General features: G+C 43.8%; 1 protein-coding gene across 1 annotated transcript; it reads right to left on the bottom strand.

Moving 5' to 3' along the window:
• Nucleotides 1-61: 61 nt before the first annotated feature.
• SEC23B (SEC23 homolog B, COPII component) lies at nt 62-15196 on the bottom strand. The gene is made up of 19 exons (XM_085315978.1): nt 14430-15196; nt 13361-13418; nt 12658-12744; nt 12230-12466; nt 11814-11899; nt 11085-11229; nt 10396-10554; nt 9383-9498; nt 7987-8110; nt 7399-7479; nt 6977-7066; nt 6047-6153; nt 5709-5862; nt 5036-5113; nt 4592-4753; nt 4025-4111; nt 2737-2892; nt 1236-1301; nt 62-515 (listed from the first exon to the last, which is right to left on the bottom strand). The coding sequence occupies exons 1-19, from the start codon at nt 14648-14650 to the stop codon at nt 426-428; spliced, it is 2304 nt and encodes a 767-aa protein (XP_085172104.1). The 5' UTR covers nt 14651-15196; the 3' UTR covers nt 62-425.
• Nucleotides 15197-15761: the final 565 nt, after the last annotated feature.

The following is a 15761-nucleotide window of genomic DNA, read 5'->3' as shown; positions in this document are numbered from 1 at the left end:
GGTGCGCGTAAGGAAAAGAACCGCCGCCATTTTTAACAGCCACATTTGGATTAGTACTAAATTAATGCTCTGAGACAGTTTTATTTCTCATTAWTATAGTCCCTGCTTTCCGAGAAAGTTGCTAAAAGAAACGTTTTAAGAACACAGTACATTTAAAAATTACGCTTAAGATTTAGCTAAAACATCTTTCAGCTCTGATTACGATGATGGGAAGAACGTGGATTAAACAGAACACACACAAAAAGGAATAGAAATAAATTAATATCTAGAAGGGCCAAGTACAAAACTCCATGAATATTTGTTTCATGGAATAGTTTAAAGTCTTAGACTAAAAAAAAGAGACGAGAATGCAATAAGTTGCTCCACTCCTATCACCAACATGATCTATGCAACTCTTCYGTCCTTCCTTCTTGGTTAGGTCAACGTTAGGATGCGCTTGAAACTGCCAGCTTTTTCAGATGGTCCATGAATACCTGGAGGCTAACATCATCTGTTAAGATTGGAGCTCCTGATTCCTGCAGTAACATAAAGTAGARTGAGTGCAAAATAATACTGTTAACAATATTAAGCAAATAAGATGCAAACCAAACATCTAAGATGCTTAAGCAAATTAAGTGTCACCAGTCTGAGCTAACTGCCTGCTAAAATCAACCACCTTTACTTCCCTCTAAAGAAGAGATCTAGTGGAAAGAGGACRTTGACCACACTCCTTACAATACCCTTCCATGCAATCTGCAGTAGTGAAGGCAGGGGGGTGGGGGAGGAAGAGGGGCAGGAAACARACACAACCACCCTTCTTTCTAAAGCATGCGGATCTTTTCCTATCCAGAGCTCTATGCAAACAAGATCACAAAAGGACATAAGTCTAGTATTCTCAGATAAACTGTACTGTATGTACTTAGACACTAGTTATTTTTTCCAGAGTACTACATACATTATTTGTGACCTAAGAGTTCTACACCAGATGTAGAAATTCATCTTCACCATTTCCTACACATCAGGTCATCTAAAACTCACCAGAGGTCCCTTCCAAACCAACTATTCTGCGATTTTCAAATCTATCCGTGTATGTCTGCCAAAGCTCTTGGGTAGGAGTATTAGCACAAACATAACCAGCTCACCATTCGTAGCCTGATACCATGTGATGAAACTGAAGGGCTAATACACAGACAAATACATACAATATGCATTTTCCAGCATTCCTAATGAACATGAGCAGCTCTTCCATTGCTTACCTGTCCCCATGCATAGATGTTATTGTGGGTCTGAGAAGGGTTCACTTTAGACAAGAGGAACCGGGCCTATTAAAATAAAACATTATAGAGAGGTTATTTTTGTAAAATGATAGACCTGTCAGCTCCCTCGAGACCTCCTGTCACCCCAGGTATATCACTAGCCAATGTTCCTCTCCCTTGCCAGCAAGGTACTAGTTTAATATAAGTTTCAAGTTCAAGTGCAAGTATTAAGACCATAACCATAGCAAATTACCATGATCCTGTCTCACTCAGCACATACCTCTCATTTGACTACATTTTGGTCACCATTAGCAAGTGTCATTTATCAATGCTTACGTGGAAGGCAGGAAAGGAAGACAGAGAACGAAGTAAAACAGCACCTTAGTCCCTTAGATATAAGGAACACATGGATAAACAGGCACAGATTTATCTGGGATAAGACACTGAAGACACCTGTATCCTTCCTCTCCACATGCGTACCACATACCTCATCTGGTACGCACATAGCCTCGCCGCCCCCTCCTTCCCCACTGTCTTTGTTAAGCAGAAACAGCCCTGCTCTACAGAAAATTTTAATGGATTTAAAGCAAGAATCTGCTGACTTTAACTGGTAGTGTGGGGGTAAGAAAGGGATGTTATGGCTCAGCTGTAACTCCCAAAGGGCAGAGAAAATTCTGCTAAAATGCCTCTGAATTTTACAAACTGCTTTGTAAGAAACCATATTCTGGAACCTTGTAACAGAACAAGGTTTGGGARGAACTCTTAGGGGAGGGAAAGTGGGAAACCAAGTTGAACACTTCAGGCATCTTCCCATCCTCTCAGAGTGCAGGCAGGAGTTTGGGCTGCTTGGGTTTCCTRCCCTGCTACATTTTGAAGTTAGTTTACCACAAGGCAGTGACAGCACTCTCTGGGCACCTTAATTTGGAAAGCAAAAACAGTCTCTCACAAATCTCTCTCTGGCTCTGCTCTGCYATGGCAAGAGGTGCTCATCTGGCAGGGCAGGTCTGGTACCCTGTGACACAGGCATGTCACCAGCACTGTCCCTCGCATGCCCCTGCCTACTGTTGGGAACAGGGTTCTGTGGAGAATCAGCATAATGTGGTCACACCAGAAATTAATAACAAATGGAGTACAACATATGCTCAATCATTCAGTGTATCTTACTGTCCTAGCAATCTGATTGATTGCTCCTTATCTTGGGTAAGTTTTTATACTTAGCCAAATCATTTATTGCCCCCCTCTATTAGGAATAAGAGATATTTAAGCTGGCTATTTTGGGACTTTCTGTAACCTCATATGTCAAAAGMATGTCCAATGAGCAACTGGTTTATTAAAAGACATGTATTTGCAATAAGAGCACATGAGAAAAGATGCAAGCCCTACATTTTGGAGGGCTACTACTGCTGTATTTAACTTATAGAACCATCCTTCTAGTAAAGCAGAARATACAGGCATTTGCACTATTCAGCAGCAGTAAGAGCTCTTGGATAAAGCTCCTTACCTGACTGCCCCCGTGTTCAGTGTTGATGTAACGTGGCATTGGGAATCTAGTCTGCAAGATTTCCTGGGCATCATCCAGTGGGGCTTGCAGTAAGTGCTTGAAGTTTTCATATTCAGGCATGTCTTGGTAACCAGCTTTCTGCCACTGTGCAATAGTCTATTTTACAGGAAAGGGAGGAAATAAGAACTAGTACATACCCTCTCTACAGGCCTCCCCCTTTTAACTGGTATGTCTTTAAGGCATCAGACTATTACACATATTTCTGCATATAGAGCATTGGACAGATATATGCTTTCACTACTGCCAACAGAGTGAAAGGTTTTTAATACAGATTCAGGAACAGAAAAAAAAAAGCATTTATAAAGCACTGATATGGTGATTTTGACTTGGTCTTAAATGGTAGCAGCCGATGCTTTATGGTATTTTTAAGGTAACTATGTAGATCAGAAACTTAGCTCTTTCTTAGTCTAATTTTACCCAATACCTAAATGTCTTCAACTGCAACAGTTTAGGTAGGTAAAGACTGTTTAAAGTAATTTTGGAAGATATTTTGTCATCACTGACTCAAGCTTTCAACTCCTACTCATGTCAATCAGGTCTGCCTGCTTGCTTCTCAAAGAGAGAWCAAATCCTACGTGGAGGGAAGTAGGAAGCTAGTAATGGAGCTGCTGCAAGCTGTCATGCCAAACCACGAGCGTGCTAATAACAGTTGTTAAATACAAGCACTCAAGTAGCCTAGTTCAAAAAACAAAGGGAAGAATTAAAATGCCTCCCAGAAACATTTTCACTAACAGGAATATTTGATGATAAACCAAGATAGGTTTATGTTAAAAAAAAAAACTTAGGTTAGTGACCAAACTGATGAGGGCTATACCTCAAACAGAGCTAAAATGGATATGAGGGAAAGAGGCATCAAAGAAAAGGAAGATTCCCATGGAAAGAAGAGAAAGGCAGCTTCATCACCTTCCCCATTGACTTCTTCAGAATGTGMGATACTTCTGTTATCCAGCTATAGTAACTTACCGCTCCGTTAAAAAAACAAACAGGATTGAAATATAGACCTACAGGTCTTCATGATGTGGCGGCACTGGAAASTCAAGGCTTTGGATGTTGGTCTGAACCTTGAGGTCATGGTGGAAGGAATGCTCCACAGGAGCAGCTCTCAAAAACACAGGCTAGCATAGGCTTCCCAAGCAGCTTATTATATATAAATGAAGGCACTGTGTGCATGCATGGCAAGAGGGAGGGAGTGCAAAGGTTTCGAGAAAGAGTACGTATTTCACTGTACCTCACCGAGGTAGATAACTATCTGGAAGAAGGTATCCATCAGGAGGATTCTGTCTGGAAGAATACTGCTGCTGTCCAAAAGCACTGGCTGGGGAAAATAAACAAGAAGGTCAGTCACTGCTAATCGCTCAAAGTGTTATTCTAGTAGCTTCTGCATCTCTTTCCTGTCAGATGCTCTCCTTCCAAGGATGATACTGGTATAAGGCAATCTGTCTGACCATYGACTATTCACACAGTTTAAAATTGCTGCATAAACAACTGAAAACAAGGAGCTGGTGGGGGATTGTGACCTTGAGGGGCTGAGGCTTGCTGATTTATGCAGTGGAGATGGCAGCCTCTGACAAAGAGGCGAGAGCACTATTGACAACTGCAGGATTCACCAGATCTTATTTTTTAAATCAAAGCTGCAAGTTTACTGAAATGACAATTTATATTTTATTCTACCTCATCTCATCCTTCAATAATTACTCTGATCAAAAAAAATAAATGAGGACTTTTTTGATGTTACTTTGATTGAATACTTATTATTTTGGATCATTCCACCATTTCTTGCTWAACAGGGACTCACCTCAGGAGGTCCATAGAAAGAATAAGCATAAAGGATGGGCTGGATCATAACGAGAGACTGGGTCAGATCTTGCCGAGCGAAGTGGTGACGATAATAGGAAGATTCATCTGGGCTATTATTGAAGACCTGCAGGAATGGGGAGCGTCGCAAATGGAACATGAACTGCAACAGAAAGATGAGAGAAAAGAAATACCAGTTAATTGCTGAAGCTTCTTCAAAGTCCAATCTTTCTGAACAAATTCTTCCAGAAAAACTCCTCCTCATTAACTCCTCMAAGGTCATTCATTACCAGTCATTCGCAACACTGAACTACAGAACCAGCTTGCCAAAATTAAAAAGCATCTGTTCCTCCCCTCATGAATCTGATAAAATGCAACAAGAGGCTTCATCATCACTCCCACCCTTGCAAACTTTTCCCACATCTGCAGAAAGTGAAGTTCTTACCTGGGGATACAAAGAGAATGATTCTGACAATCTGAAGGAGTTAGGATCATCTTTGTTGTACTGTCCAAATTTCTGACACTGTTGAAGGAAATATGGATGTTCTGGTGAGCTTTTTTTTTTTTTTTTTTTTTTTTTTTTTAAGAGTTAAGATTTTTTTGGAATTTTTTGTTGTTTTTAAACAGAGTAACCAAGGCAGGAAAGCAACAATAGCAAGTAACATAAAATATACAGGCTATTCTTATTTAGAGACTTCTGTATCTTAATGGAACGAAAGTGGTGACTGAATCTCTTTATTTAATATATAGATTCAAAATTATCTAAGAATGAAAGAAATAGGGCTACTAATGCGTATCTCTTTTCACTAAATCAGAGATACTACGTTATACCTACAGTGCTTTGCACATTATCAAACACTTCTGCAGCAACTCTACTTCCTTCTAGAGCAGCAGCAGACTGGAATTTCAGCAGCTGCTCCTCTGAAATTAAGCTGCATCCATAGTTTTAGCTATAAATGACTCTATAATCATTTCAGCGTGCAACATGTCATTGTGTGTTTTGGTACTTCAGTCTCTATTTCACACCAGCCCTGCTTTTCTCAGTGTCTGATACACTGTAACTGTTAGTATCAGCTCCACATGGTTGTGGACTGCATTCAACTGCAGTCCAGTCTTACCAGTCTGATCAGCTGTCTGTCCAGCCATCGCAGTACATCAGGTCCCTCCTCTGATTCGGCTCTGTACACTCCTAGCCGTGCCATCAGCACGGCAGCTGCTTCCTGGTCAAATGCAGCTTCTATATGTGGGAGCTGACTCTGTGCATCTGCCCAGCTAGAGAGAGAGTAAAGGGTTAGTGTTGTGTGCATTCTTCTTCAGCAAAACCCCSACCAGATTCATCTCTCATGTGCCAAATACTCTGTGGCCAATATATGCAAAAAAAGGCTCAAAAAATTCCAATACAGACCGTGGCTAGAATTTCTGCCATTCTGCCAGAGAATTGGCATGAAATACTCACTTTCTGGCTATGGTCGTGACTCGAATGCGTTTCTGCATACTGGAGTGTTGGTACTGAGTGACAAACTGAACCGCTCCTCTGCCTCCCTGAGGTATTGGTGCATTGTGCTGCAAATGAAACAAGGCAAGCCTTCAAAACAGGCTGGCTTTTCCATAGCTCTGCACACTGCAGAGACAATTCCAGGGCATCATTCGAGCAATCATAAAATAAGCATGAGCTTGAGATGGATCAGGGAAGAGATGCCTGTTAGTGTCTCACTTTCCAGCGGCCCTCAAAGTCAAGTGGCGGTGGGCCCATTTGATGTTGTACCTGACACTTCATCAGCTGGTCCCTTAAAGGATGGCAGCAACATATCTTTACAGCACAGAACACAAGAATGACAGTATGAGTTCTGAGAAAAGGTCCCTTGAGTCCCGCAGCCTATTCCCTACAGTAGCAAACCCACATGGCAGAGYGGGCAAAAAAGAGAGGCCCACAGAGTGGAATGCTTTTGGGGTGACCCTCCTAGCTTCCAGCTGCTGCTTCCTCAGAAACTTCCCCAGCCAGAAATTGCTTCTGAACRATTACATATTACAACTTGGAGGATCAATCCTCCAAGAATTTAGAGGTGTTTATACTTTTATTCTCCRCAACATCTAATAGCAATGAATTCCATAATTTAGTTATGCAGAAAGACAATTTCTTCTTTGCTAAATAAATACCATAGAAAGAAGACAGGAAGAAAGAATGCAGGTTTTGTACAAAATAAAATATTAGGCAATTTCTCACATACGGAAATAACCTCTGAGAACRTTTCTTTGACACAAAACACTAAATTACTTTGCAGCTGTCCACTTGTAGCACAAGGCATGTAGCTGCATTCGCTGGCCCTATTAGAAACAAATATTTTGGTGTACAAATTAAGACCAAAAAAGAAAAGCCAGGACCAACCTGATTTACCACTTCAAAGTAAATGGCCAGAGTTGTGCTTGGATCCAGGCTACAAATTTTCCATTGAGATGTTCCTCCAATTCCAAGCTCCTGCACAGAATTGGATAGAAAGCTGCATTTTTGCTTGTAGCAGTGGGTAACATAAGCTTATGTGAAATTCTGAACAGAGGTACAAGTCGTGGAAGGTCTTCTGAATTTCTATCTTCTGGATGTAAATCAAGTTACTTGGGTGACATACAGTTAAGAGAAGGCTTTAGGGGGCAAGGATTTCATCTAGAAGAGACTGTCTTTTCTTAGGGATGTTTCCAAACTGCTCTTCTTGGAAAATATGACATTCCAGCTAAGCTGTAGGTCTAGATACAAGCTTTGTACTATTTACTTCTTTAGTAATAATTATTCCATATAATCCTTTATAAACTTACATTTTCAGAGACACATGGCCCTTTATCATTCAGAGATACACATGGTCCAATAGCTCCTGCAATTTTCAGCTCCCTAGAGGTCTAGAACAGGTCAAAAATAGTTCGAAAAGATCAAATTAGTCAAATAGAACACACAGAATAAATAAGCTGCCCAACTTTGACCAGAAAGTGCATACATGTGGCTGTCATGGAAAGAARCTCTGAGTACTTTTCAGAGTCACTTATTGCTACAGTTGCTGAAGGTAAGAAAATCAACACAGTCACATTTTAGTAATGAAGACATACCCATAGACACCACTAGAGAGTACGAAATGTTCATTGCCAGGTGAGGAGAGGCAGAGCTCAAGCTTTCTTTTTTTCTTTTTTCTTTTCTTTTTGCCCTTTTTTTTTAAAAAAAAACGTAAGTTTAATAAACTTTCAAACAAAAATCCCTCCACTCCATCCAGTCTGCAGCTTCTTCTAAAGCATGCACTAAAGCTCAGCTCAAAAGTGTAGAGTTTTCTACAATCCAAATACTTAATCAACTCTCCTGTTAACCTAGCACTCACATTTCCCAGTTGATGTCATCCAATGAGACTAATCTCTCACCTTCACTTCCAAGCTTGCACCAAAAGCCATCCGAAATTCCCCATTGAACCCTTTGTTAAACACACGCTGGAAGGTCTGCTTGAAGAGGGAAGTGTTGAAGGAGTCTCCCATCACCATGTGACCTCTGGAAAAGGAAAACAGATTAACTCAGGGAAACAACTAGGAACTGGAAATAACTCACAAAGAATACCCCCTCCAATTCTTATGCATGCAAACACAGGCAGAAACTGCTTTTAAACATGTCTTTATCTAGGTGGAGTCTGCAGTGGGCAACGCAGATTCATGGATGCCTCCAAAGCCAGACAAGTTAGTGCTCCATCTTTGCCAGCTTGTTTTTTCAACTACATTTCTTGGCAACCCTTTAGTTGCCTTAAAAACAATAATGTTCCACTGGTTACAAACTTCCCAAGAAAAAGAGCTCTAGAAAAGAGCTCTGCTCAGCCTGCTTCCCCTGAGAAGGGCTGGGTGCAGGGCTGGAGCCATCCAGACTACAAAGGCGATGTTGCAGGGCTGCATCAGAAGGYCTGGTGCATGCACTTTGCCATGACGACAAAGGATGTAGTGGCTCTCCCAATTCCTTTGGGAAACTCAGGCTTCACTGGATAAGATTTAGTGACACAGCCAAAGGGTCAAACAATCTCTCTTCTTGTGATTCCTTACAAGCACCCTGGATTTGCCCAAACCATCTTGCTGCTCCCTARACCAAGCAGATTTCAAATACCCAATAAAGACACAGTGAGTCCCTAAAAGGGCCCAGTTTAGCACACACTCTTTTTCACAGAGGTTATAAGGTTTCCATCAGCTTGCAACACAGATGCTTGCTCCCTAAATGTGTCACATAAAACAGGGAGGCCAAGAATCCCTGGAGGATGCAAAAGGGACCTGTTAAGCAGAAAAAAAAAAAATCCATCCCAGCCCATACAAAGAAAGCTTCTAATAACCACACCTGAAGCTCATCTTATGATAGCACTCTGGTCATGCACACACCACAAACCATGGCTTCTGTATCCCTTCTCATCTGCAAAGGATACTTGCTACCTCCTAAGAAGGCTGAAAGTGTTTGAAAAAGTACTCTGAAGCATGATGCAACTTGTCCTTTGCAAAGCAGAACACTGATTTTTTTTCTTTTATTAAAAAAAAAAAAAAGAACACAACACACAGCAGTGTTAATTCGCATGCTCATGCTGTTTTGAGACTTTRAAAATGTGGACTGGAATCAGGGGAGGTTTGTCATGCACTTCCTGGCAAATTCAAACCACAGTTTAGAACAAAATGACAAGACAAAATAAATAAATAAATAAATAGCACCCTTTTACCTTGATTGCAAAATAACTATTTTCTGAACTCTTATCCCCCTCTGAAGAGGTGTATTTGTGCTTTCCTACTGCAAACCTACCCGGTGAGGTTTGCACAACACTTCATCTCTAGCAGGCCAGTCTGATCCAGGGCGCAGGCATAGATGTCAATGCAATGACCGTTGGTTGCAGTACGATTAGCCAAAGACTCGTAGTGCTAGGGAAGACAGACAACATACATAGGAGTTTAGGACACTGATGGGCAGTTTTTCTTCTGGTCTCCAAATCGGGCCATGAAGCAAGCCACAAATGAAGTGATTATCAACTCTGTAATAGGTGAACAGCTGTCCGCTGGAGCAGTGTTGCTCCTGCAACGTTTGCATTTGCAGAAGCTTGAGTTGTAAGTCACAAATACAGAGGGGACGTGAATTGCTGCCTTCAGCCAAGCATGGGCTCTTTGCCTGCAGTAACTTACAGGGGACCCAGAGGTTTCAAGGTGCCAATTAAGAGGAAAGACGTCATGCTGGTTTCTCTAACCTGCCAGGCACACTTCATGCCTGCCATTTTAACTATTTTAACTATTCTGCCATATGTCAAAAAGACAAAGGAGGCTTTGGGGAAGTGACCAATTCTTGGCAGACAGGCAATTTTCTTCCTACCCCCCTCCCCCAGCCTTCAGAAGGAGATACAATGATGTTGGTGAACACACTGTCCACCCTCCATTAGGTAGACCTTGAGAAATAACACTGAAATATCTCATTCTCTCAGAAAACAAGACTCCTGGAGAAGTAACTAGCAGGAACTCTGTTCTACCCTTTCCTTGAGGATCACTGTCACACCTTAATGCACAGAAAGACTCTGGCTCTTCATGGACACCCATACACATCTAGATATACCGTTTGCATATCAAAGAGAGCAGGACATATTTATACCCTGAAAAAGGTTTGAGCARCCATCTATACAGCAGCATACATAGGCTTGTGTTACTTCTCACCCCATTTAGTGTTCTGACTTCCACAACATTCAGTTTTGCCTTCAAGTGGACTATGTCACACCCACTAGTAAACCCAAGCTACTGCATGTGGCTTTGCTCCCAGCAGACATCAGCACTTACTTTAGTGGCCTTCTTCATAAACCTTGCATTGTCCTTCTCTATGTCGTGCCAAGAACGGATGGGTGTTTTCAGTTCATCTCCTACCACCATGCCTGGTCCTTGCGTTGGTGGCCCACCTGTAAACAACATTATCCTGGCCCCTGTGTTTGGAAATGTACCCTAAAATAAAAGTAAGGCTTTGTATTAAAGAGATTGATTAAAGAGCAACACCGCTTTTCTTTAGAGAATAGCCTGATGTGCACTTACGCAACCCCATTAAGGACTTGCTTCTGCTAGAGGCCACCTCAGTAAATTTCCCAAGAGACACAGCACTCAAGTTTAGAGCCAGGTTAGCTCAGGCTTCATGTCTTCAAAACAGGAAGCAGACAGCCTCTACTCTCCTTTTTCCTTATGTCTTAGATGACCCTTGGATAAACCTTGTCCGTACTATCACCTGCACTTGGCAGCATGCACAGAAATCAGAGGTAAAAGTCTGCATCTTTCATCATTTAGATGCAAGTTTCCAGCCCACTCCACACCAGCTGGTGCTAACTCACCTCAAATATCAGTGGAAACAAATTATAACTCTGCATCCCAGCATAACTGAGCCACAGACTAAGTTGGACTGTGACCTGCATGGGTTTCAGCAAAGACTGCCACGTGCTTACTTTGACCAGCTCATTTCAAATAAACAGCAGCACTAAGAGTACCTCCAGTAAGCCAACAGCAATAGAAAGAGCTACTCCAGTGGACCGTAAAGGCCTCTTTCCCTGGGTCACTGGCCATGGGTCCCTTTGCAGTTCTCCAAGCAGATCTGTTAAATTCATGTCAATCTTATGTACTGGCTGCAGAAACCTGCAAAAATTCAAAAGAAAATGTTTTACACTTTACAAGCCACTGCAGTTCAGGGAAGAAATAAGGTGCCTTTTTGTCCCTGATAATTCTGTCAGTGCAATTTGTGTGYATCAGAAGCAAGGAGCCATGTGGTGTGCCCCATCTTACACCCAAGCTTTCTCAGATAACAGGCTTGTGGAACACAAATAATTCAAACAAAGCAAGACATCAGGAACCTACAAGGCAGCACAGTCACATAAAGCATAGGAAAAGACTTCAGTGGTGATTTAGCAACATGCTTTCCAAAGGTAGACGTTTTACRAAAGACAGCTGCTCTACAATTTTTCAAGCAGAAACCTGAATAGCAACTGTGCTCTTGCCACTGAAAAACCAAGATACTGAAGTCTAATGTGCTGCCTGCTACTTTAGTAAAATCCATCCACATGTACCACTTTTTGCAGGGAAATAACTTTGACAAGGCAATACCATTCAAATCTTCTTTAAAAGACTCCTTTTAGAAAACCTAGGTTTAGCAGCCTGGGTCCAAAGGGGCACACAGCACCTGAGCCAGCCTTCTGCTGCGCTGATGTAACCAACACACTTACCTGCTAGAAATAACAGGTTGTTCCTGAGGCTGAAGAGGTCTTCCCTGTTGAATGGGGACACCTGGCCTTGAAAGCCCAAGCATATCCTACGGAATAGTAAAGAGGAAGCAGAGGAGATTAGCATTGAAACCCTAAACCCATTATTTGTTGTCAAGTAATATACCTCAAGGCCCCCAACACTGCAGAATTAAATTCATTAAAATCTGAAATGATTAGTCTTTGCATCATACAAACTCTATCTTGGACAAGCTTGCAAGGAGTTTACAAAAAGATATGACAGATGCTTGGAGGGAAATAACATAGCAAATAATCAAGAGCACTGAGCCTCCCTGCAAGCCCAGGGCTTGCAAGACCAGCAGTGGCATCAGTGGAGCTAACAGGAACAAGCCACTGGCCTAACAGAGGGCAGGACATACCTGTATTTGCTTAGCTGTCAGGTCCTTTGTGCCCCTAAACACGTAACTCTTGGAAATCCCTTCGCAGCTCAGCTCATGAACCTGGACCATTCTGCCAAAAGTGATGAGCCCCACGAGAGCATCAGCAGGCAGCAGACTTAGGGACATCTGCAGGGACTCCTTCAGAGCCTGTAAGTCGTCCTCTTCCAAGCACGTGTCAACAACATAGAGGAAGATCAATGGTGTCTGAGGACCTCGCTAGTGTGGAAAGAGACAGAGTCACTGGGCATGTGCATACGTTAAGTGACAGTTCATAATGCTCTCTGGATAAGGAATGAGTTCTGTCTTAAGCACTTTGTGGAAATCTTAAGTGAAATAAAAACATACCTCAGCTGTCACAAATAAGACATTTCTGAGAGACATTTCAAACTTGMCTGTGATTCACTTACCTGCACTATATATTCAATTGTTGAAAACTGAGGCATAAGTTCTGCTGGTTGATTGAGCTCAGATATGCCTGCATATGTTGGAGGGAACTGAAAAAGAGAACCAAAAAGTAGGACAAGGAAGTTGCAAGATAGAAATGTAGGGCTCCCCTCTACATTACAGAAGCTGCCCTAATTATGATGTGGTTATTCAACTCTTTATTTACTGTCACTGCACTAATTTGATTATTCACAGTGAGTCCAGTACTGCTGTCTCCCTAGGAACTGACAACAGTGAYCAGCAGGACAGACTGCGACTCAGTCCACTGTAACTAAAAGGCACAGCGAAAGCAGTGGCTACACGTTAGCTGAAACTTGTTTGGCCATGTGACAGTTTCACATGGCATACATACTTGGCAAGAACAGGAAATATAACATGCAAAGAACACACAGGAAACAAAATAGCTTTATACCTCCTTTCTGTGCCCTACATTCTGGCAAAAACACTGGCAAAAGTGAACTGAAAATAGACAAGACATCACGTAAAACATCCTGAGTAACAAGTAATTCTGGCCTGGATTCAGCAAGAGAAGGAATCTACAAAAGGTGAGATTTCTGCTTCTTTTAACATCTTTTTCCAGGTGTGCCTATCAATAATATATTCAAAGAAGAGACAATAGGCTGGCTATGGAGGATGATGAAAGGGCTGAAGCTTTTTTCAGCCTACCTGATTTCTCTGAAAACAGAAATTACAAGCCCAGAGCTTGGCCCGATAGTCAACTTGGCTGCAAGAAAGGAAAGAGGAGGCAGTTAGCACAACTACAGCAACAAGGTTACAGTCCAGCTTCTCAGTTATCTATGCTCGTTCACAGCACAGATGAAGAAACAAAATATCAGAAACCACAACCTTTAATGACAGAGTTCCAGGGATCCAGGCTCTTGTTCCAATGGCAGAAAGTCCCTTTAGCTACATCCAGCCCAGCAGTTTCCAAGTTCATCAGCCCAGTGGATGACTGAGAAGCTAAGACTTATCTTAGTAGTCTTATTATTYGTATAGCTGTAGCACACAAGCATTCCAGTCACAGAGCAAGAGCTATTCACCCAGATCCTGTTCAACCGCAGAACAAACAGGCTGTTTCCTGCCCAGCAGAGTTTACCCTCCTTGGCCCACTGGGATGTGCTATAACCACTAGTGTAGTAAAGCACATGCACATTCTTGTTGCTCAGGCTTGATCTCCTCTTACTTTCTGTCCCTCTTATTGGCAGCTCCCTTCCCTGATATTTCTCAGCCAACAGCGTGCTCTGAGTATGTATCATCATCATCATATGGTTTTGGATCAGAGATCTTTAATTCTCAGCAAAATGTCAAAGAAAATCTTGATGCTTATACTGGAATTGCCCTGTGAGAAGTTGAATGTGTAGRAAGCAGGAAATCAAGTCAACATCACAACTCAGAGGACAGTATCTGTAAAATCAGTATCTCTGCTTAGTTTAAGTTTCATGGTTCACCAGAGAATTCCCTGGRATGGTAATGGAAGTGGGTATCTTCACGTTAACTCTGGTTTAACAGTCTCTCTGAAGGCTTTCTGCTCTCCTCTGGTTCTGGCAGCTCTAGTAACAGGCTGGCATTGAACACACCTCACTAAGCACACAAGGATTTTAACAATACCATTGTGCCTAAATGCAAGAGGCTGCCAGGCACTGGGCTGAGTAAAAGGGGAATGAGGAAGTAGTGATGTTTAGATAAAAACTAGATACTATCCATCCCCTAACATCCCCAGCTAAGAAATTCATACCAGAGTGGGTTGAGTATCGCTTTGCAAGTTGGTCTGCTACAAACTACCGGTTCATACTGCACAGGTGGCAGGTCGAGACGCTCCTTCAGTGGCGTCAGCAGACAGGCCAGGGGGACAACCATCCTTGTGGCCTCCAGCCTGCTGGAGGGCCACACGTTCCAGCTGAAACGCACGCCATCACGCTCCTCGTTTTGTTGGATGAACTCTAGGTAAGTCGCCATGGGACTGCAGAAGCTCTGAAAGAAGGGCAACGTAAGCCTCACATGTGCGTGCAGCAGTTACCTGCCTGGACAACAGTACTGCCAGGGAGGTCAGCAAATCTGAACTATACATAGACACCAGATGTTATAGGAGAAGGCTAATACGTTGCAATGAGTTAATCCTACTATCAAATGAACTGTACACCTACATTAACCTTTTGTGTCCAGCGCTCTGCTCAACCTCCCAGACAAGTAATTAAAATCCAATCAGAGCCAACAAAGAAACAAAAAAAGAACCCTGACTCTCAAAGCCAGAACGCAAGCTTCTTAGCATGCGGGTACCACGTTTTACATCTCAGTGCCCACCCAGCCTCAGGCCTTGTGGCAATCCTGCCCAACAGGGACCAGTAAAACCAACAGGACACGTCTGCAATACATCCTGAAGCCTTCGGCAAAAACCGCGGGGGAGCCAAGGAGGCCAAGGCTGAGACCAACACGCTCTTCWCAGAGAGCCCTAGTCAGAGGGAAAGGAGCAGAGGACAGAACGGGCTTCGGGGATTTAAGACACTCAGCGCATGCGGCTCCCCGCGAGCGAGGGGGGCGTCAGGAGCCCACCGCTACCTAGGGAGCGATACCGCCAGCGCGCCCGGGCAGCCACCCCGCGCGCTGCCTCACGGCACCCCCCGGCCCCTCGCCGCCTCGGCCGCGGCCGCCGCAGGGGGGGCCGAGCCGGGAGGCCGCCGCCAGCCCCGCAGAAAGCGCCTCCCGGCGGGCCGGGCCGGGCCGGGCCGGAGAGATCCAACGCTCCGCGCGCGCTGCTGCGGGTCCTCGCTGCCTCCGGGGCGCCCGGAGGGCCGCAAGCCCCCCCCGGGCGCCATTTATACGGCGTGTCCGCCCCCGCCCCCCCGGGACCACCGGCGGCCCCAGCCCGGCTACAGGGACCCCGCAGCCTCCCGGCACCCCCCGCGCGCCCGCGAAGGCCAGCTCAGCGGTAGCGGGGGTGCCCGCAAGCAAGATGGCGGCAGCAGCACGCCTCGCCCTCCCCCGGCGCCGCTCCGCCGCCATCTTGGCTGAGGGCAGCCGGCGGAACGCTGGGAAGGAGGCTAGGCAGCAGGCTTGCCCGACCGAGACA

The sequence above is a fragment of the Rhea americana genome, unplaced genomic scaffold (assembly GCF_003343005.1).
Source record: "Rhea americana isolate MKP2758 unplaced genomic scaffold, rheAme1 scaffold_445, whole genome shotgun sequence".
In the NCBI taxonomy this organism is placed as follows: Eukaryota; Metazoa; Chordata; class Aves; order Rheiformes; family Rheidae; genus Rhea; species Rhea americana.
The sequence above is the reverse complement of the archived record's forward strand: the minus strand, read 5'-3'. Positions and strand labels throughout refer to the sequence as shown.

Coding starts and splice junctions, on each gene's coding strand:
- SEC23B (XM_085315978.1), bottom strand. CDS start 14,650: ATGGCGACTTACCTAGAGTTCATCCAACAAAACGAGGAGCGTGATGGC. Junction 12,745..13,360: donor TCTGTTTTCAGAGAAATCAG/GTAGGCTGAAAA, acceptor TCTCTTTTTCAG/TTCCCTCCAACATATGCAGG. Junction 10,555..11,084: donor TTGCTGTTGGCTTACTGGAG/GTACTCTTAGTG, acceptor CTTTTATTTTAG/GGTACATTTCCAAACACAGG.